The 20,899-nt window shown below is 49.6% G+C and overlaps 1 protein-coding gene, 1 long non-coding RNA gene and 1 other non-coding gene across 12 annotated transcripts in view; 1 reads left to right on the top strand and 2 right to left on the bottom strand.

Annotated features, from left to right (window-relative positions):
- Nucleotides 1–1,698: 1,698 nt before the first annotated feature.
- LOC132430586 (uncharacterized) lies at nt 1,699–5,179 on the bottom strand. Of its 3 annotated transcripts, none has more exons than XR_009520533.1 (6): nt 5,042–5,176; nt 4,659–4,707; nt 3,320–3,413; nt 2,773–2,993; nt 2,075–2,209; nt 1,699–1,824 (listed from the first exon to the last, which is right to left on the bottom strand). It is a non-coding gene; the product is annotated as an uncharacterized lncRNA (long non-coding RNA). The 3 variants fall into 3 exon arrangements; XR_009520531.1 differs by lacking the exon at nt 2,075–2,209 and adding an exon at nt 1,943–2,046 and having other exon boundaries at nt 5,042–5,174; XR_009520532.1 differs by lacking the exon at nt 2,075–2,209 and having other exon boundaries at nt 5,042–5,179.
- On the bottom strand, nt 4,066–4,198 carry LOC132431452 (small nucleolar RNA SNORA9). The gene has a single exon (XR_009520754.1). It is a non-coding gene; the product is annotated as a small nucleolar RNA SNORA9 (small nucleolar RNA).
- A 6,404-nt stretch (nt 5,180–11,583) lies between the features above and the next one.
- The window catches only part of CCM2 (CCM2 scaffold protein), a 59,112-nt gene continuing 49,796 nt past the window's right edge, over nt 11,584–20,899 (top strand). For 2 of the 8 annotated variants that reach the window (XM_069541008.1, XM_069541009.1), the window contains exons 1-2: nt 11,584–11,760; nt 14,244–14,302. In XM_069541008.1, the coding sequence (XP_069397109.1) occupies nt 11,731–11,760; nt 14,244–14,302 (89 nt within the window). In that variant the 5' untranslated portion in view covers nt 11,584–11,730. Of the gene's footprint in view, nt 11,761–14,238; nt 14,303–15,644; nt 15,683–20,899 lie in introns of those variants that run through there. The other 6 variants (XM_060020175.1, XM_060020177.1, XM_060020172.2 and 3 more) reach the window with 5 other exon arrangements.

Here is a 20,899-nt window from a genome sequence, read left to right as displayed (position 1 = left end):
TTCCAGTGAAACTTGAGACACAAACCTGAACTCAATAAAATTTTCATGTCATGGGACTTCCCTGGTGGTGCAGTGGTTAAGAATCCGCCTGCAGGGAACACGGGTTCCAGCCCTGGTCCGGGAAGATCCCACATGTGACGGAGCAACTAAGCCTGTGCACCACAACTACTGAGCCTGCGCTCTAGAGCCTGTGAGCCACAACTACTGAAGCTCACAAGCCTAGAAACCGTGCTCCGCAACGAGAAACCACCGCAGTGAGAAGCCCGTGCACCGCAACGAAGAGAAGTCCCCACTCGCCACAACTAGAGAAAGCCTGCATGCAGCAATGCAAAAACCCAACACAGCCAAAGCCAAAAAAAGCTTAAAAAAAATGTTCATGTCACGAAATAGTCTTCTTTAGGTTTTTTTTTTTCCATGTAAAGATGTCAAGACTAGTCAAGACTATTCTTAGGTTGGGGGTTGGCCCGTGGGTTAACCAGTCCCAGCTTTAGACCCTGCTGCTGTGGCCCTGCACTTAACTGCGATCAGGACTGTGCTCTCCACTGACAGCTTGCACAAAAGATTTGCCACTCAGTGCCTTACTTATCTGAGGCCAATGACAGCTCACCAGAAATCCTTCCCCGTCCTGGGTCTGGCTGGACCTCTGGGTCCGCTGGTCTCAGGCAGGACAAAGGGTGGCCCTCTATGCAGCTTCCCCGGGGTAGGGTCTGACAAGTTGGGGCACAGTGACAGGTGGAACAAACAGGTAGTCAAGTGAGGATGGAAGGACGGCAGGGAGGTGGCCTGGGGGCTGAGGGCGGCAGTTTCACTCTCATTTTCCAACCTAGGTCGATTTCAAGATGCCGCCCTCTGTCCAGTCCCTTCGATGGCCCCTCACTCTGGCTCCCCTTGCTGGTGCCACTGCCCTCTGTAGCAGGTCCCCAGTCCCTTTGTTTCTCAGTTCCCCTACACACTGTATCCACTTTAGGATTTGCGTTTACTTCCACCTCATCTCAGAGCACACACACTGTTGGGTAGTTGCAGGGAAGGGCCCTGCCAAGGTGCCCTGGAGCGGCATGTACCCACAGAGGCCACACAGCTCACCGTCTGATGGCGCTCGGGAGGAGCCGCCACCTCTCACTCTTCCTCGTCTGCTCGGGAGGCTGTCAGAAGCAGTTCCCCTGGTACCGGCTCGGAGCTGTGAGGCTTTATGCCCCCGCCCCCTCAGGGTGTAGCTGCAGTGACTTGCGGTGGAGGGACCTTTGGTTACTTTTCCATTCACAACATCACTAACAAACTGAATGTAAACGCGGCTCACTGAATCTTTTCTAGCTCAGTCGGCCTTGGCCTAACCTACGGACATTCCTTGAAAAGGTCACAACGTTGAGCTAAATGGGCTTCCACTGTGAAGTTATTTATCAAATGAAATAGATCGTGAGGGTGCATCACTCATCCTAAAAGTATCAATCCACACACCGTGGACTCAACACTTTGGTGTGTAACCGAGTCTGACCCACGCTGGTGAAGAGGACAAAAGACAGAGAACGCCATCAAGCCAGTGGAAGCTACTCCAGGAGTGGTGCCCTACCACCCACTCTGCAGTCTCAAAAGCAATGAGAGTGGGAGACACCCCAGGGGCCCCCTCAAACTTGGCTGAAACTCCTTCAAGGAGGGGAGGGCCCTCCTCCTCTTTGTACCTAACAGAAACAGAGGCTGGACTGAACTACAAATTTTACACCGTTTTATTAAATCCCTTGTTTCTCATTCAGGAGATGTCAGAGGGGCCTGGGTCCTGATGTACAGTGAAGATCCTTGTTCTGGAAGCAGACAACACGGCACCGAAACCTGGGGTCAGAGAAGGTCAGTCAGACATGCACACCTGGCCCTGAGCCACCCACACCTCAGCTGGGCCAAGAACCAGAAACTCCTGACTCCTGGAAGGGGAGCAAGTGAGGATTTGAACCTGCTCAGAGAACTGTGGTGCAAAGGCCTGGGTTCAAATTCTGCTGCACCTTCACCAGGTATGTCAGTGTGGGCAGGCCACCACCTCAGTTCCCACTTCCTCTTCTATAAAAAACAAGGAAACAGGGGTTACCCTGATGGCGCAGTGGTTGAGAGTCCGCCTGCCGATGCAGGGGACACGGGTTCGTGCCCCGGTTTGGGAGGATCCCACGTGCCGCCGAGCGGCTGGGCCCGTGAGCCATGGCCGCTGAGCCTGCACGTCCAGAGCCTGTGCTCCGCAACGGAAGAGATCACAGCAGTGAGAGGCCCGCGTACCGCAAAAAAACAAAAAAAAACAAAACAAGGAAACAACTTGGAGGCCTGCTGTTAAAATAAAGTGACGTGAGGATATAGCCAGGGATTGTTGTAATTGCCCACTGCTACTGAGTGGCAATAAACAGAAATGAACCTGAGTTCCCACTCCTGACTCCACCATGTGCCAAGAGGCCTCTGTGACAGAGACTTAGTAGCAGCCCACCCTTTCCAGGCTGACACACCACTGACCTAGGAGATTCTTGGGGAAAAGGATGCAGGTTGAATCCAAAACCACAAAGGCAATCAAAATGCCATGCCAAAGAATCAGACCTCCACGAGTCTAGATAGTAGACAACTATCTGTCCACAAAACAGTCTCGGGAGCTTAAAGACAATTCATCTGACAATCACCCGACTTACAATTCAGGAAGGTAAGGATAAATGTATGGTTTTGAACCTCTTGACAAGGGGACTTATGGAAAATTAACATATAAAATGGAAGTGAAGTGATTTGCTAGGCCAGACCCTGCACACTTACCACTGCAGAGTCCCCAGAAGAACCTGTCGTCCTTGGAAGGGATCATCTCTCAGGTGTCTTCTAGCTCTCACATCCTGGGATTTCTGCTGCTGAAGCTGGAGCAGGAACACAGGGCAGAGTCTGTTGGGGGTTGGGAGGCTGTGCTTTCAGGAACTGTGAAGGGTCTGACATACCCCCTCAGCAATGGCACGTGACAAGGTAGCCCATCAGTTACATGGAAGCTGGTAGGAGACACAAAGCAAAGACAGCTGATTATTCACCACAGCAGTAGGTAGACAGAGCACCAGCGTTCTCCACCAGCCCCATTTCCCTTCGGGTGACACAGGGGAAGCCAGAAGGCACTCGCAATGCAGTGCGCTGCACCACAGAAAAGGCACCCTGAGCACAGGAAAGCCAAATCTTTTACAGTCGACAGTGGGCAGGCCTGCTCTCTGCTCTGGAAGTACTAGCTCGTACATACCCAGGCTGTCTATTTGAACATCTTTGAAAAGAAAGTCAAAGGGCAGCCAGTGCCTCGCTCCCAGGACTGCAAAACCATGAGACTCACCGACAGTGTCCCGACGGCAGCCCCAGGAGACTGGTGTGTTCAGCATTTGCACTTGGACTGAAGAGAGAGATCCGAGTCTGCTAGAAGCCTTGACCTTCAAGGGAGAAGGTGTGGTGTGACCCCCGCCGTGCAGGAGCATAGGAGCTGTGCTGCCCTGCTATGACCATGCTGGCCATATCCCTGCCTGTACCCAACAGCCCTCGCCCCAAGGCAAGGCCCAGTGGCATTTCCCTAGAACCAAAACTTCCTACCCGCTTCTGGATTCCATTCCTCCCTCCCTCCCTCCATTCCACCACTGCAGACTTTAGCCTTTGCTTCTCTTTGGTTTACCCACAAATGGTAAAGTCCCAAAGGGCAGGGCCCATCCCTATCATTCCTTTCTACTCTTTATTCCTTGCTGCGGGTCTAACTTCACCTTTACCACTCTCTCTGAGCTTCACTTACAACTTCTGTAAGGCTTCTGTTTGAAGGATATAATAAAATAATACAATAAAATTGACCACAAGCCCGGAACAGAGCAAACACCTAAAATCCAAAACGACTTTGGCAAAGACATCAACGTTCTCTAATCTGCCCGGTGCAGTATAGTAGCCACTTGCCAAATGTGGCTACTGAGCATCTAAAAATGTAGGTAGGGGGAATGAAAAACTGAGTTTTAAATTTAACCATATGTGTCAAGTGGTCACCACATCAGACAGTACAGGTCTGTATGCTGCCCAGCACACCAGATACGGAAGGCAGCAGGGAAGTGTCTGAAATTTCTATAACCTTGCTCTGGATGGAGCAGGGCAAGGCCTCAAACCATTTCAAAATTTTTCTTGCAAGCACTGTAGGAATGCACAGGGCCACTGCAGACCCAAGCACGCTGGAGGCTTGCAGCCCACATTCCTTCCAGCCCCTAAAGCTCTGGACAGGCAGCCGCACTCCTACTGAGCACCAGCCGGGACCAGAAACTGGGACAAGAGATCAAGGGTTGAATTAGGCCTACTTGGGTTTACCCACTGGACACAGATAACTGACCAATAGTAGGAAGGGAAGGACTCCGGACAGCAATCCCTTCTGGCTCAGGGAGTAAGGGAAGGAGCCTTGGGAGAGGCAGCTTTGTCAAGCAGTTGAAAGGACAGGAGTTAACTTTAACTTCATTCCTTACGACCCTGTAAATATCCTTATCACCACCTCATTACACAAAATCGACTTTTCTTCCACAGTCTTCTCAGAACTGTAGACCATGACACAAAAGTTGACTCTATCCTCATTTTACCCCATGAAATAACGGTGGAGAAGAACTGCGGGCCCAGTTCCGGGAATGGGGAGCTGGGGCCGGAGCAATGTCACTTACCAGGCCATCTTACAGATCATCTGCTGCGGAGCAGTCGAGGGTCGTCCACCTGGAGGGGGCACGGGGTCAGCTCAAGCAAGGTCTCGTGTCGCCTTCCTAGTTCTCGCCCCTTGGGAGGCTATACCCACGAGCCCATTCCTCCCGGCGCTACCTGCCAAGGCCGCATGTGTACTCCGAACGGGACCCTCAGAAGCTCGGTTAGAACCACCCTCGCGTTTCCCCTCCAACCGCAGGGCGGAACGGCCCAGGCCAAGCACCCGCAACGATCACCGGACCGACGGAGCCAAGCGCGGAATAACTTGGAGACGGCGCGCCCGCTCCAACTGGGCCCGGCGCCCCGCACCTCGCATCCCAGCAAGGCCCGCACGCCCTACGACCCTCACCTGGCTTCAGTAGATGGCAGACACCACCTGGGACCCTTGATGGCACTGGATGGCCACGACCCCAAGGAGCAGCCACACCCCAACTGCCACCCATGGGTGCAGCCGCGCACGCTCCCGCCGCCCGCTGGCAGGCGCACGTGCCGTCACGTGACCCGCGCGGCCCTGGGAGATGACGTCACGAGGGGCGCCAGGGCGAGGCTGGGTGCGCGTTAGCTGCGCCCCTCGGTAGTCCCTTGTGAGGCCGAGAGCGGAAGTCTAGTAAACCGGTGGAGGCGGGGCGCGCCGCGTGCCTGTTACCCCCGGGAGGAACTGGCGGACCCAGGAAGGCGGGGAAGCGGGCCTCGTAAAGGAACAGGAGGACGGCAGCCAGCGGGGAGCTGGGCGCGGCAGGCTGGTGCAGGCGGAAGGTCGCACAAGTGAGAAGCTGGACGCTTGGTCCCTGTTCAGAATAGGGGAAGACACCCCCTTTGCTTTTAGAATTGAATTCTCTGCCCTTTTCAAAGGAATGTCAATCCCTAATGGCTAAATATGCCCACGGCTAGTCTCACGACTCAGGATTGTTTCTCAAGGGCCTGGGAACACTCTTTCTGAAATGTTATTGTCAAGGGGGAGAAACTCTGATCTCCCAGTGTCCTGCGAGGCTACGGGCCCACTTGTCACCTGACTCCAAATTGCCCTTAACTATACGGAAGAGTGGGGTTTCTTTCAGTGTTTGCGTCCCTTTTAACTGTGATGTGCATCACATTCTGTCTTTGTGGAGAGGTTCTCTGGGTTGCGAGGAAATTTGGGGTTTAAATATATTTCTTCCACGCAGGCAGAGGAAAGCGCATTGGAAGGTACTTAGACTGGAAAGGGCGTGGCTTGTTGGAAATACAGCTAAGCATTAACAGGATTGTAGAGTCTTCTCCATGACGAGCAATGGATAAGAACTACATATTCAAAGGTCTTGAATATAAGGCTACGAAAGCAAGAACTTGGTTCTGTAAACAAAAGCTGAGTAATACTTGAAACTCATATTTTATGTATAGCACCTAGTAAATACATTCAAGCAGTTTATAGTATACAAATCCCATTATTTTGTTAAATGTCATGAGACAGATAGGGTGGGAACAGATTGCTCACATGGAGACTAACATTCACCCAAAGAGGTTAAGTGGCTTGCTCAAGGTCTCATAGACGGCTAGGGCTTGTTTTATCTCAGATCACTGCTCTGTCCATTCTGTCACTCTGCCATGATGTAATCGAGAGAACCAGGAAGGTAACTGGTTATGGAGGGTCAGAACATGGGTGACAGTGTGGGTGTCTATGTGTGACCAAAAAAGGTGGGCTTGCCAAGGACTAAAAGAGGACAGCTTTTTTTCTGAGATGATAACCAACAAAATTCACTAGAAAGGGGAAGATGTTCCATGGAAACTTTTATCCAAGTAATAAAAAAGGATGCCAAAACATTAAAAACCACATAATCAAAGCTTAATTGCCTTATACTAGGAGGCTGCATGAGACTGGCACAAAGAGAGACAGACCTGTCAGCAATTTCTTAAGTACTTATCAGAATATTGAAAAGAACTTTTTCTAAAACCACATCTCCAAAGAGTAACTCCATTATTCTTCTAAGCCAAGTGGGATGTATGCCTGGAAAGAAAATCAGAGATTTGGCTCTGAAAGAATACACAGAAAGCAATAGGAGCTTCCCCAGTGGCTCAGCGGTTGAGAATCCGCCTGCCAATAGAGGGGACACGAGTTCGATCCCTGGTCCAGGAAGATCCCACATGCTACGGAGCAACTAAGCCTGTGCACCGCAACTACTGAGCCTGCGCTCTAGAGCCTGCAAGCCACAACTACTGAGCCCATGTGCCACAACTACTGAAGCCCGTGCAGCTAAAGCTCCGCAACAAGAGAAGCCACCGCAATGAGAAGCCCATGCACCACAATGAAGAGGAGCCCGTGATCGCTGCAACTAGAGAAAGCCTGTGCGCAGCAACAAAGACCCAACGCAGCCATAAATAAATTTTAAAAAAACAGAAGGTAATAAGCAAGGAGGTATCAAAGTAGGGCTTACAAGGTTTCTTTCACCGGAGGCACACAGGGTGGCTCTACTTCCAAGGGGTCATTAGGATTTAGCGTTGGTTTGGTCCTTTATCATTTACAGGCCTGGAAACTGGATATTATAAATGCATTGAGAATTCACTTGAATCAACTCTAAAGAAATTCTTTTCTTCACTAATTAAGTCAATACTGGATTTGTCACATGCACAGCATGGTATGAAGTATTGCATGGCATATGTCGAAGAACAACTCAGAGACATCTAGGTAGTTATTTGCTAGCTATTTAGTTCTTGATGAGTGAGAGGGACAAAAAGGAAAAAGCTGCAGTCAGCCTTGGAAACAGTGAAAAGATTCACTTAAAAAAAATAAAGAGCTGGAATCTTGTAAAGATGTGAGTCCAGGAAACTGTCTTTGAACAGGTCAACTGAGGGTAAATTTTCAGTTGTTCAGGGATTTTTCGAAAACTCTAGCTAGGAAGCATCTGTACAAAGGTGTCTCCAGGTGATGTCAGTGCCTTTCCATCTTAGTCTGGCCTGGTGCACATCATTCCTTTCATTAGAACTCTCAGATACAACGAGGAATCCCACACAGTCCCTATCTTTACAGGAACTTAACGATCTAGTACAGGAATGTCCTAACATGGTTAACATCAGAGACATATGAATAAAGTGCTTTGGGAGCGGGGGAGGAAAAAATTTCATCCAAAGATTTAGTGGAAGAGGTGATACTTGAGCTGGGTGATAAAATCTAACAGGTAAGTCCACCAGGGACAAACCAGGTGTCCAACGAAGTTTGTTTTATTAATCTCTTGCAACAAGGGAGAATCCCAGGGAATTCTGGGCTGCCTCTCGTTACAAGAGTAGAAAAGGGGTTTTGTAAGGTTTGGGATTGCCCTGAATAATTCTGAGGAGAGGAGAGGGGAAGTGAGGATCAGCTCTAGACTGCGGCTTTCATGAAGTGCAGGCAGTTCAATAACTGGGTCCCAGTCATTTTTGTTCACGGGATGGGGCCACAGAGCAGGCTAGGGAAGTAAGTGGTAAGAAAGCAGTAATCACGAAAAAGAAGAAGGTTGTTGGGACACTTTACAGTCGAGGTGTGACCTTGGCAGAAATGTTGTTCTCAATTAACACTGCAGCTAGCCTTATGTCTGTTACGAGAGACTGACTACACAGACAATGGTCCGACCGTTTATAAAAATAGCATTCTGACCCACAAAGCGCAGCAACCAGCCCAGGGAACCCACCCCTTCTCTACAGTAGCCAGCCCAGGAAGCTGGCTGTTGTTAAGTCAGACCTGGGGGGAGTCAGACTGCTATCTCTAGTGACAATCCAGGAAAGCAAATGATAACCTCCAAGCAAGCCAAATGGCCAGAACTTGGTCAATAATTTACAGCTTCCCTAATTTTTGTTCCCACTTCTAAATTAGGACCAACCAGAGAAAGCCCTACACAGTCCTCCAATCAATCGCATGGATACCCCACTTCTAGGTAGCCCACCTCCAGCCTCCCCAGGCCACACCCCCGACTTTTTCACTAGGAAGCTCTGCCACTCCTCTGCCTGCCTTTGGGTCTCTGCCAGATGCACGTGATGGTGGCTGACTCCTTCACTACAGCCAGCTCCGAACAAATAGCCTTTGCCTGTTCTCATTTAGTTGGTCCTCCTTCATTTCCAAAATTATCACCATCTGATTATTAGTAGGCAAAATTTTACTTGAAGCCTGGACTTGTGTGTGTGGAAATGAGGCAAAGGCGTTCTAATGGGTAGGAGCAGCCTGAGGAGGGTCAGCCTGGGATCAGGTTGTGAAAAAATAGGGAATACATATATTAGTCTCTACCCCCGGTTCCTAGCGCAGAGCTCCCACATCGCTTGAAATTTCCTGGGTGATAGGAATGTCTTTGTTCTAATGAGGCAACTCTGGGTGGGCTCCTGGATGGTTACTGGATGGGAGCTGGTCAACAGAAAGACCATGATTAGGAGCTTGAAATTTTCAGCCCCACCTCCCCATCCTTCAGAGACAAAATAGAGTTAATAATTGATCATGCCTATATGATGAAGTCTCCATAAAATTCCAGTAGTATGGGGTTCGGAGATCTTCTAGGTTGCCGATCACGTGGGGGGTGGCTGGGAGAATGGTGTGTTCAGAAGACAGCTATACTCCTTCCCATATACCTTACCCTAAGCATCTTTTTTTTTTTTGCGGTACGCGGGCCTCTCACTGTTGTGGCCTCTCCCTTTGCGGAGCACAGGCTCCGGACGCGCAGGCCCAGCGGCCATGGCTCACGGGCCCAGCCGCTCCGCGGAATGTGGGATCTTCCCGGACCGGGGCACGAACCCGCGTCCCCTGCATCGTCAGGCGGACTCTCAACCACTGTGCCACCAGGGAAACCCTTAAGCATCTCTTTTATTTGTATGTTTATCTGTATCTTTATCATATCCTTTTATAATAAACTGGTAAGTAAAGTGTTTTCCTGAGTTCTGTGATTCATTCTAGCATATTAATTGCACCCAAGGAGGGGGTCCTGGGAACCTTCAATTTATAGCTGGTCAGAAGCACAGGTAACAACCTGGACTTTCAATTGTCATCTGAAGTGGGGGGCAGGGCAGTCTTATGGGACTGAGCCCTGAGATGTTTTGCTCTCTCCAGGTAGATATTGTCAGAATTGATTTAAAATGTAGGACGGGACTTCCCTGGTGGTGCAGTGGTTAAGAATCCGCCTGCCAATTCAGGGGACACGGGTTCGATCCCTGGTCCGGGGAGGTCCCACATGCCATGGAGCAACTAAGCCCGCACACCACAACTACTGAAGCCCGTGTGCCTAGAGCCCATGCTCCGCAATAAGAGAAGCCACCGCAATGAGAAGCCCAAGCACCGCAACTAGGGAAAGCCCACGTGCAGCAATGAAGGCCCGATGTAGCCTAAATAAATAAATAAATAAAATAAAAACAAACAGTAGGTATAAGGAGCAGCTACTGTTCTGAGGGCTGTCTAGGGAAGACCCCCTCCCCCTCCTCCCAGGGCTGAGGGCCAGACTTTGTTGGAGAGAGAATAGCTTCAGCTCACCGAATGGCAGAGAAGTGCTGGCAGAACTGGCTGAAGTCCACCCTCTGGAAAACTGTTGATGGAGGTGTCTTGATGACCACTCGGATATAAAACTTCCCAGCGTGGGTGCTGGAGGAATATGCCAGCTGCTGGGTACTGGGTACTGCTGGCAGCCCCGCACTGCAGAGCCAGGTGCTTCGCAGAACCCAGAGCTGGAGAAGCTACCCTTGATGCAGGGAGGTAGGCGCTTCAGAGGCCTCTTTCTGCAGGTGCCTGCCAAGAAAGCTCACCGGAACCAGGTGGCAAAGCCCCTTCCTCCTGCACTGCCTCCCAGCAGTTTCTCCTGGCAAAGCTTCACACTGGGCCACCTGGCAAAGCAGGAATGCTCAAAAGGCCCAGCTCCATGCCGCGAAGAGAAATGAGAGTGAATGTGGAGCTGAGAGACAATATATTGACCACTGGCACAGGAGACAGTACTCTTAAAAAAAAAATCAATTGAGACAAATACTGGTTTGGTGTCAGTTTACATTCTAGCTGTGCTGCGAGGTTCTTACTGCCAGCTTAGTCTAGTGGCAAAATAGTGGGACTGCTGCTGCAGACTCCAGTTTGCAGTGTGCTTTTGGGCAAACCAACCCATTGGGACCTCATCCGTAAAAGGTGGCAGTTATTTCTAAGTGACTGTTAAGGTTCCACCTTTTATTCTGATAGGGTCCGGACGGGCTCGCTGTTGTATTTAAACTTTCCTGACGGGTTTGCCTAAGGAAGTCTGACATTGGAACAGACGAAGACTTAGAAAAAAGCTTCACTGTGGCCGCAGGAATGGAAGGCAAAACGAGAAAAGAAAAGGGAGTGGGTCTTACGCCCCTTCCCCAAGGCCCGGCTCCTCCAGGAGGCCCCGCCTTCGGTTTCCCGCAGGCCACGCCCTTCTATTCTCGCCGGCCCCGCCCACCCGCGGCCCCGCCCCTTTTGTCAGCCCCGCCTTCCCCTTCCACAGGCCCCCCTCCTACAGCCCCACACCCCACCCTCTTCCCGTCCTCCCCCTCCCCACAGGTTCCACCCCTCCCACCGCCCCGTCCTCTGCTTCCTGTTGGCCTGAGCTCCCTCTCCCTGAGCGCCAGGCAGGCTGGGAAGGTGGCTGCCGTAAAGATGGCGGCAGAATTGAAAAGCTGGAGCAGCTCCCTTGGCCCTGAGGGGCCAGGAGGGTGGGCTGAAGGCGGGGCAGTCGCGCTCGCGCCCTCCCTGAAGGAAGTGCGGCGGGATAGGGGCGCGATAGGCGCGCTCCCGCGGCCCTGAAGGGGTGGGGAGGGCAGGCGCGTTCTCGGCCGCTCACAAGGGTTGGGGGCGGGGCGTGTGGGCCGAAGGGGCGTGCGCACGCGGGGAGGGGCGTGCTCGCGGGGGCGGGGCCGCGCCCTCGGCCCGGAAGTGCGGGGTGCGGGGTGCGGGGTGCAGGGCGCGGACGGCCCCTGGCGGCCGCGGGCGGAGACTGCGGCCAGGCAAGCGGCGCAGGAGCGGCAGCAGCCGCGGGGCCCGGGCGAGCATGTAGCGGCAGCGGGCGGCGCGGGGCTCCCGGGGCGGGCCGGGCCGCGGGGGCCGCTCGCGGCGATATGGAGGAAGAGGGCAAGAAGGGCAAGAAGGTGAGCATGCGGGGCGCGTCCTCCCGAAGGCCGGGTGGGGGGCGGGCTGGACCCCAGACCGAGGCAGGCGGAAGGCGGAGGGGCTGGGGTTCGGGGGGCGAGGGGAACACGGGAGGGTCCCTCGGGGCCGCCCGTCGGTCTGCCAGCGCGGGGCGTGGGAAAGTCTGGCTTGGGGATGTCCGTGGAGGGGAGTTCTGATTTGGGAGGTTCGGCGTGGGGAGGCTAGGCGTGGGGAGGTGCGGGACAGGAGTCTGGTGGGACTCCAGCGTGGAGAGGTCCCGGGCGGGAGTCCGGCGTAGGGAGGCCCGGCAAGGGAAGTTCCGAGGTGGGGAGTCCGGCGTGGGGAGGCCCCAGGTTGGAAGTCCGGCGTGGGGAGGCCCGGGGGCGCACACTGTTGGAGGTGAGCGTGGCGGGCAGGCCGGGGACCCCGGGTGGACGGCGCACGGTCAGGCCCGGGACGGGGTCGCGGGAGTCGGTCTCCGCGCGATGGAGTAGGAGGCGAGCCCCTGGACAATGGGGTTAGGTGGTCCTTTGCCGGCCGGGCGCGCGGGGGAGGAAGGAGCCACGCCTTTCCGCCCCTTCCGGTCAGTGACTCTCCCCCAAACCCAGGCTCTGCACATGGCCTTGCCCGTGGGTCAGTGACCAGGGGCTGCAGAGGAGCTGGACCCCATTATGGGCCAGAAAGTTTTCCAGGGTTAGCATCTTGAGAAAATGGGGTGTAAGGTTAATGTAGAAACATTTGCTGCTTAGTTGACTTCAGTATTGGGGTACCAAGTAAAAGCAAAAACTTCTTCATGGTACAGCCCGTTCACGGTCCGGTCCGGCCGGCGCGGGTTGAGTTTTGCTCTACCTAATACCAGCTGAGTGATTTCAGTGACGTTACGTTTGGCAGTTGGATTTAGGACACAGTTCAAGAGGCTCCTTAGTCTTTGTAATTTTTAAAATGTGGCTTTAATTACAAGCTAGAGTAATTGATAAAGAAACTCAACATTTTAAGGAGACAAATAACCATGTGAGATAAGCTATCATTAAAATGTAAAATGGATTTCAATGAAATGTATCTTTTTCAAATACAGGCTTTATAATCGAAGTGTCTTACCTGTTATTTTCGTTTTAATAAATGTGTGTGCACTTTTATGTGCAAGTTTAAAACAGACCTTGATAAATCCTCTGATCTTCTGCTCTTCAGAGCCAGCTGTGTCCTTCAGTTGGCGATTACTCATCACAAGGTGTCCCATTTTAAAAAGGTATTTGAAATGAAGTGTAGCCAGGTGGTCTTCGGGGAATTGTGCAGTGCTTCTCCTCTCACTTTCTTCATTCATTGTTTTGTTAGGTTATTAATACACATGTGTAATTTAAGTGCAGTATCAGTTGCAGTTACCTACAAAGATGGTTTAAGTCTGGAAAACAGCCCAAGAAAGTGATTCAGCCTGCAAGCATTAGACCACAGAGGGGTGCTGCCCACCAAAAAGGGGGAAAGCTGAGTTTATTTAGTGTTTCTACCAAAGCTGGTAGATGCCTTCACAAGAAATGTAGTCAGTTGCATCCTTTCCTGTCAAGGTAGGCAGGTGGGCCAGGGCCCTTATAGGAGGAGGCCTGTCACCAGTGCTCATGGCTGCCAGCATTCTGTGGATAAGCTAGCTCAGTCCTAGCAGAGGACCAATCCTGGCCACACGGTATCTTCCACAATCAGTCCAAATGGTGCCTGACAAGGAGAGTTATTCTCTTCATGTGGGTACTAGCCTATCTGATGGGGAAGGATGAGAATGAACTTTTCCCAGAACTTTCAGCCAGCTCTGGAAGAAACATTTGAACATTCAGCATATTGAGAGAGACAGAGAAGTGGTAAGATATTCCTGAGCTTTTGGAATAGAATCAGTCAATCTCAAGAATTTTATAGTAGGGGCAATGGAAAGATTCAGGCCTAGAGAAGACGAATACATTTCATTGTCTCTATTAGAGGAGATAACCGGTTATTACACAGTTGCCGAAGCCAGGAGGTTAGTGTTTTCTGTGTACTCTGCCACTGCCGTATCTCATTTTCCTACAGGCAGGCTAGACAGAGAGCTCTGGGGCATAGATTTCTATCCAGGCCACGACTTAGCACACTTTACCTCTTGCTCTCAGCCAATCACAAGCCAGTAGAACCTTCCTGCTCTGCTCCCCCATTCAATGTGAGGTCACCTCCAACTCAGTCAATTTGATGCTTAAGTGGTTCTCATTATCGTAAATTAACTAGAGCTATCGATTTTAAAACTTACACACAGATTCAAGCAGAAGCAGCGAGTAATGACTTAATAGTTTTATGAAAGTACCATTTGGACATTTAAATTCTCTTTCCAAGTTAGCTTCCTCCAAAAGTGCAGATTTAAGCCTTTAAAAATGTGGATTGATAGGCTCTTCAGGTCTTCAGATGCTTGTCTTGGTGTTCTGTCAAGCAGTTATTCAGGCTTGTTCTAACGTGGCCTGTTTCCTCAGGACAGGACTCATCGAGCTGCCAGAGAACCAGTAGACCAGAGTGGATTTCATATAAAGTGCACAGGTACAGCCCTGTCCTTACTCAGGCTACCTTGGCACACACGATGATGGTGACTGGAGCCAGTAATGTCCCGTGGAAGGTGCTGGGTGATGGGGTGTGGGAGGAGCTGATGAGAAGATGGGGAGGTCTGGGATATGGACGTGTGGACAGAGAAGTCCACTAGCTGCCAGAGGCGTGGGACCTGGGGAGTAGGAATGACCATGGAGGTCACTGTCCTGCCTGAACGTCCCCAGGGTGACTGGTACCTTTCAGGCCACCATTCCTGCTTGCGGGTTCGGAGAATGAGGCTTCCTCCTTGCAGAGCAGACCCAAGTTCCATGCGTTTTGATACTCTTCTGTTAGGATGTAATTCCTTTTTGTAGGAAGCTTAGGTGTACACTTGAGTTGGATTATGTGCATTTTTATAAAAACACTTGACTCAGATGCGGATCACAGCCTTTGGGAAGACACAGTTGTGGGAAGTCACCCTTGGCCCTCAACCTTGTTCAGGTCCCGGTTTCTGCTGCTTCTGCTGCTGTCGGGGCATAGGTCGCACCACAGGTAGCCATGATTTCAGCCTGAACAAAGTTAAATAGTTTTACATTGGTCTGTTTTATTTGTATTCTTTAAATGAAAAAAAACAAAGGTTATAAAGTACCCTAGAAATGTAGGACTTGGTGTAAATGATAATGAGGCATTATTATTAATTTTGTTGGGTGTAATATTTGTAATGTTTTGTCAAGTTCTGATCTGATAGACATATACGCTGGGGTATTTATAGGTGAAACAATATGATTTCGGAGATTTGCTTTACTCAGACTAGAAAAAAAAGAGGGGAGACAGCTGAATGTTTTGGCAGTGGTTATTCATTATTCGTTATTCTGCTTACTTTTGTGAATTTTTGAAGTTTCCATAAGAAAAGTGGGGAGAAAAATATTCCTCTAGGTTATGGGTCCCCAGTTATCTGCCCACGTACTTGCCAAATCATCCCTTAGCTAGTGTCTGTGAGGAAGTGGGAGTTTGAGCTAGACCAGCCCTCAGGCAGCCATACCTTCTCTACAGGTATGTGTGCATATGTGTAAGTATTTGTATAGCTGAAATGAAAGTTTAAAGAAATAATTATTACTACAAGCAGGGCACTCTGATTTTTTTTATTCTGTTCTTTTTTTTTGGTTTTTTTTTAAACTGCTGGTCATGACCTACTAAATTGCTTTTATAACTGTATTGCTTCTGTAGGTGTCACAGCCATAATATGGGTTAACAAAGTGAATTTGGGCCTCTCCACCTTTTTTTTTTTTTTTTTTTTCCACCTTTTTTTTATTTCCTCTCGGATAGTTGTCACAGTGATTCTTCGATGGCAGTGTTGCACCCGGGGGTGAGGAGGCCGGAAGACCACTGCAGGAGGTATCTGGTGGAGACCAGACGTCAGGCCGTCAGTAGATGAGTCCAGAATAACTGGCAAACATGAGGCTCATTCCTCTTCTGGTTTGGAGAATTACCGTTTACATAGTATCATGTATTTATTAATTTTCTGCATTAGGAACTGTAAATTCCCTGGTCTTCTTCAGTCAGATTGATAACCCACTGATCATGATAATTTAGGTTCAGAAAGCACATCAGAATCTTCTAGTACTTTTCTATTTCTGCTCTGAGCATCGTTTGAGAGGAAGACATTTTTATGACCAATAGTACTGCAATAGGGGGCTGTTCTGGAATGGGAAGGGCTGTCAGTGTTCTGCCTTATGAGGTCAAGGACAAGTGCCTTCTGTACCCAGTAGGTTTGGTCACTGCAGTTACTGTTAGTCTTTTATTTTTTCATTTCTGTCAGCAATAATAACCCACCTGCTCCATCCTCATCACCACTCTGTGGTGTGATGCAGTTAAGTACTGTAGATTTAGCTGATTGGTGTGAAATCATCCTATTTATTTATTTGGGTGCCTAGCACATGCTCAGTACAGTGAGAAGGGCTGAGGCCATCTCATTTTATTTGGAGAGTAAGCTGCTCACACCATGTTAGAGAATGAGAGAGGGCCAGTGCCCTCATATCAGGCGAGACAGGCAGGCATCAGCTAATTCCACCCGGGAGACCATGCATGTGACGTACAGAAGCAGGCAAGGTGGGGACTGAGGCCCTGAAGTGCTGGGAGGGCTTGGAGCCCAGGGTGTTTGTGTGTAGGGTTGGTTTTGGTCCCGGGTGCAGCTGAAGCCATTGGAGGTTTTCATTCATTGCTTTAAGAATTGTTCATTGTCACTGTGCGCCAGGTGCAGATGCTGGGGAGACAGATGAGGTCTGTGGCCACAGAGCTTGAAGCGGAGCTCAGAGGACAGATGAGGATGGATATTAGGAAGTGTGATTTGATAAGAGTGAATAAGGAAACCTTTTTGTTATGAAGACATCAAGTACAAGTGTAGAGAAAATCTTCTAATGCAGATTCAAATGCCACAATGTCAGATATCATCAATGCATGAGCAGGTTGTTTCAGGTACACTTTTTCCTCATCCACTCCTGCTCCCCAGGTGTTATGGGCTAAACTATGCCCTGCGTCCCCAACTCATATTGTTGAAGCCCTGACCCCCCCCAGCACCTCAGAATGCGTCTGCCTTTGGAGATAGCGCGTTTAAAGAGGTGATTAAGGATAAGTGAGGTTGGGCTTCCCTGGTGGCGCAGTGGTTAAGAATCTGCCTGCCAGTGCAAGGGACACGGGTTCGAGCCCTGGCCTGGGAAGATCTCACATGCCGTGGAACAACTAAGCCCGTGCACCACAACTACTGAGCCTGCGAGCCACAACTACTGAGCCCGCATGCCACAGCTGCTGAGCCCGCGTGTCACAACTACTGAAGCCCGTGCGCCTAGAGCCCGTGCTCCGCAACAAGAGAAGCCACTGCAATGAGAAGCCTGTGCACTGGGACAAAGAGTAGCCCCCCCGCTCGCTGCAACTAGAGAAAGCCTGCGTGCAGCAACGAAGACCCAACACAGCCAAAAATAAATAAATAAATTAATTTTTTTAAAAAAAGGGTAAGTGAGGTCACTAGGGTGGGCCCTAATCCCACATGACTGATGTCCTTATAAGAAGAGGAAATTTGGACACAGAGACACCGGGGATGTGTATCCAGTAGAGGGATGTTGTGGAGATCAGGGAGAAGATGGCTGTTTCCAAACTGAGGAAGCGGCCTCGGGAGAAACCAGCCCTGCCGACCCCTTGGTCTCGGACACCCAGCCTCCGGGACTGCGAGACAATAAATAACTGTTGTTGAAGCTGCTGGGTCTGTGGTGCTTTGTTCAGGCAGACTAAGTGGGTTATTTTGAAGCATACCCTAGACATCATGCTGATGTGACAAGAGTCTAGTGCAGTCAGTCCTCTGCTAGGACTGGTTTGGTGGGACCTGGTCTCATTCTAGCCTGGAGGTTCTGAGGACCTGGTCTCCACTGTCACCTTAGACGTGGACGAGCAACTCAGAGTGACGGGACCACCTGCATGTGCTCTGTGTGGGCCGCAAACCGCACACTCACTGTGGTCATGTGACCTAGGGTCTGTAGCAGGGGATTGGGCTGAGCCACATTTGCCCAGCCTCCGTGCCATTGTCCTGCCCTGTGTTCTTTGTGGGCACTTTCACTGCTCCGTTTGCTCTTTCTTATCCCTCAGTCCAAGGCCAGTGGCCGTTCTTCAAATGTGACACTCAGTATTAATGGTTATGCAGTTGCGACAGAGTTTAGATTTGGATTTGTCGATTTAGTAGAAATAAAAAGGACATTTCTTCTTAGCTGTGTGCTGGTGCCAAAAATGTTACAGGTTTTCCTCCGAAGTGTGCCTGAACAGTAGCAGTTTTCTGCTGGATTGCATTAAGAATCAGGGCATTTGATCACAGGCATTAGATGTGTTCAGTGCCATGAAAAGAAATCCTCTTTAATGAGTGCAGTAGGAAGTTGGAATTTGGGCTTTTGTTCAAGGCTTAGGATGGTGAACTGCAGTGTGTATCTTGTAACCCAGGAGGCGGAAAGAATAGTTGAATTCGGAAAGTGAGAAAAATGGTCAGTCTGACCCTGTTGTGTTACCTGGTGTGGGAGATGCTGGCTCACCTGTGTTGTTACTTGTGACTCTGAGAAGAAGAAACTTTTATTTATTTGAATCTTTATTATTCATTCTATAGTTTGAAACGACATGCAGTTTTTTCCCCAGATCTCTAATATGCTTCCTGTGTGTCTTTACCATTAACTCTACAGTCAGGTGTGGTTTAGAATATTCCATTTTCCCCTTGCCGTTTACATGGTGGGGATACAGTTTTATTAGTTTAAGGCCTTGGACAGACCTACGTGTCAGGTATGTTATCCTACTTGTCAATGTCAGGAAACGCTTTGGGTCTGACTGTGTCTAAGTGTTTTATTACTTCCGGGAGAGGTGTTGCTCTAAATAGCTCTTACATTTTATGTTCTGAAATATGCATAGTAGATGAAGGCAGGTACATCCAATGTCAGACCTATTTTAGGCTGTGTTCTAAGCCTCCACATAAAACATGTGCATCTTCAGCGCCACTTCTCGGAAGAGGAGTCTACAGCCACAGTCTGCTTCCTCCGCCCCCCACGCCCCAAGCATTTTATTATGAAAAGTCTTGAATACACCGAAGTTGGAAGAATTTTATGGCAAATACCCATATACCCACTGCCTAGATTCTACCATTAACATTTGGTATATTTGTTGTATCTCATGTCTGCCCATCTCTTCATCCTTCTACCTGTCCATCGACCCATTTTATTTTTCTGATGCATTTCAAAGTAAATTGCAGACATCAGTTCACTTTGATCTAAACACTTCAGCATGCGTATCATTAACTAGAGTTCAGTATTTGTTTACAGTTTTCTTTCTCTGTAAAATTTATGGTGAAATGGACACATCTTAAATGTACATCAGCTAAATTTTGGCAAAAGCATACACCTGTGTAACCCAAACCCCTGCCGAGAAATAGACCATAATCCTCGATCAGAAAGTTCCCTTCCTACCTCTTAGGAAGTCCCTTTCCCAGGCAACCATTGTTCTGTATTTCCACTATAGATTATTGCTGTTTGGATTAATTTCCAATATACATTAGTACTGTCTGAATTAGTTTTATCTGCTCTAGAACTTGATACAGATGGATTCATACAATATACTTGTGTGCAAGAACCTCTACTCAGCATAATGTTTTTGAGATTCATCCACAATGTTGTGTGTATGTTGTTGCTGAGTAGTGGTCTGTGGTATGTATATACCACAGTTTGTTTCTCCGTCACCTTTTGTCGGACATTAGGGTTCTTTTTAGTTTTGTATTATAATGAAAAGCTGCTGTGAACATCTGTGAATGACCCATTTTGTGGACATACGTTATCATTTCTTTTGGACAATAACTACTAATGGAATTGCCCAGTTATATAGGAACTATATATTTAACTTTGTAAAACACTGCCAAACTGTTTCCTACTGAATTTTTGTATGCTAATTCTGTCAGTTATTGAGAAGGGGGGTGTTAAAGTCTCCAGTTATTGTTTTAGGTTTGCTTGTTTCTCCCTGTAGTTCAGTTCATTTTGGCTTCGTGTATTTATTTTTTGATAAATTTATTTATTTTTTAAATTTATTTTCGGCTGCGTTGGGTCTTTGTTGCTGCGCGCGGGCTTTCTCTAGTTGCGTTGAGTGGGGGCTGCTCTTCGTTCCGGTGCGCGGGCTTCTCACTGCGGTGGCTTCTCTTGTTGCGGAGCACGGGCTCTAGGCTTGCCGGCTTCAGTAGTTGTGGCTCACGGACTCTAGAGCGCAGGCTCAGTAGTTGTAGCACGTGGGCTCAGTAGTTGTGGCTCACGGGCTCTAGAGCGCAGGCTCAGTAGTTGTGGCACATGGACTCAGTAGTTGTGGCTCGTGGGCTCTAGAGTGCAGGCTCAGTAGTTGTGGCATGTGGGCTCAGTAGTTGTGGCTTGCGGGCTCTAGAGCACAGGCTCAGTAGTTGTGGCACGTAGGCTCAGTAGTTGTGGCACGTGGGCTCAGTAGTTGTGGCTTGCGGGCTCTAGAGCACAGGCTCAGTAGTTGTGGCACGTAGGCTCAGTAGTTGTGGCACGTGGGCTCAGTAGTTGTGGCTCGCGGGCTCCAGAGTGCAGGCTCAGTAGTTGTGGTGCATGGGCGTAGTTGCTCCGCGGCATGTGGGATCTTCCCAGACCAGGTCTCGAACCCGTGTCCCCTGCACTGGCAGGCGGATTCTTAACCGCTGTGCCCAGGGAAGCCCCCCAGTACTCTCTGAGTTCTTGCTTACGTTTGCCACAAGATGCTCCAGGTTCATCTGATACTTTCTTGTCCAGCCCTGAGCTTGACATTTGTCCAAGGAGCACTGGTTGCTCTCGGTGGAAATGATATTTAGAAACCAAGATCTGGTCAGTAGATGTGCTTATTGCTACTGGGGTGTTATCACTTCTAGATCCTAGAGTGCATAACCCTGATTTGTGAGAAACTTATTCTGATACAATCTACTCCTCTCTTTTGCAAATAGGAACCTCTTTGGTGTTATTTTTTCTTGACAATATTTTCTGGAGCTCTTTCATTATGGGTATGTAGATTCTTTATTCTTTTTTAGAGCCGAATGGCATTTTCTCCTGTGGATTAATA

This window comes from Delphinus delphis, chromosome 9 (genome assembly GCF_949987515.2).
Source record: "Delphinus delphis chromosome 9, mDelDel1.2, whole genome shotgun sequence".
In the NCBI taxonomy this organism is placed as follows: Eukaryota; Metazoa; Chordata; class Mammalia; order Artiodactyla; family Delphinidae; genus Delphinus; species Delphinus delphis.
This window is presented reverse-complemented; position numbering and strand designations above follow the sequence as displayed.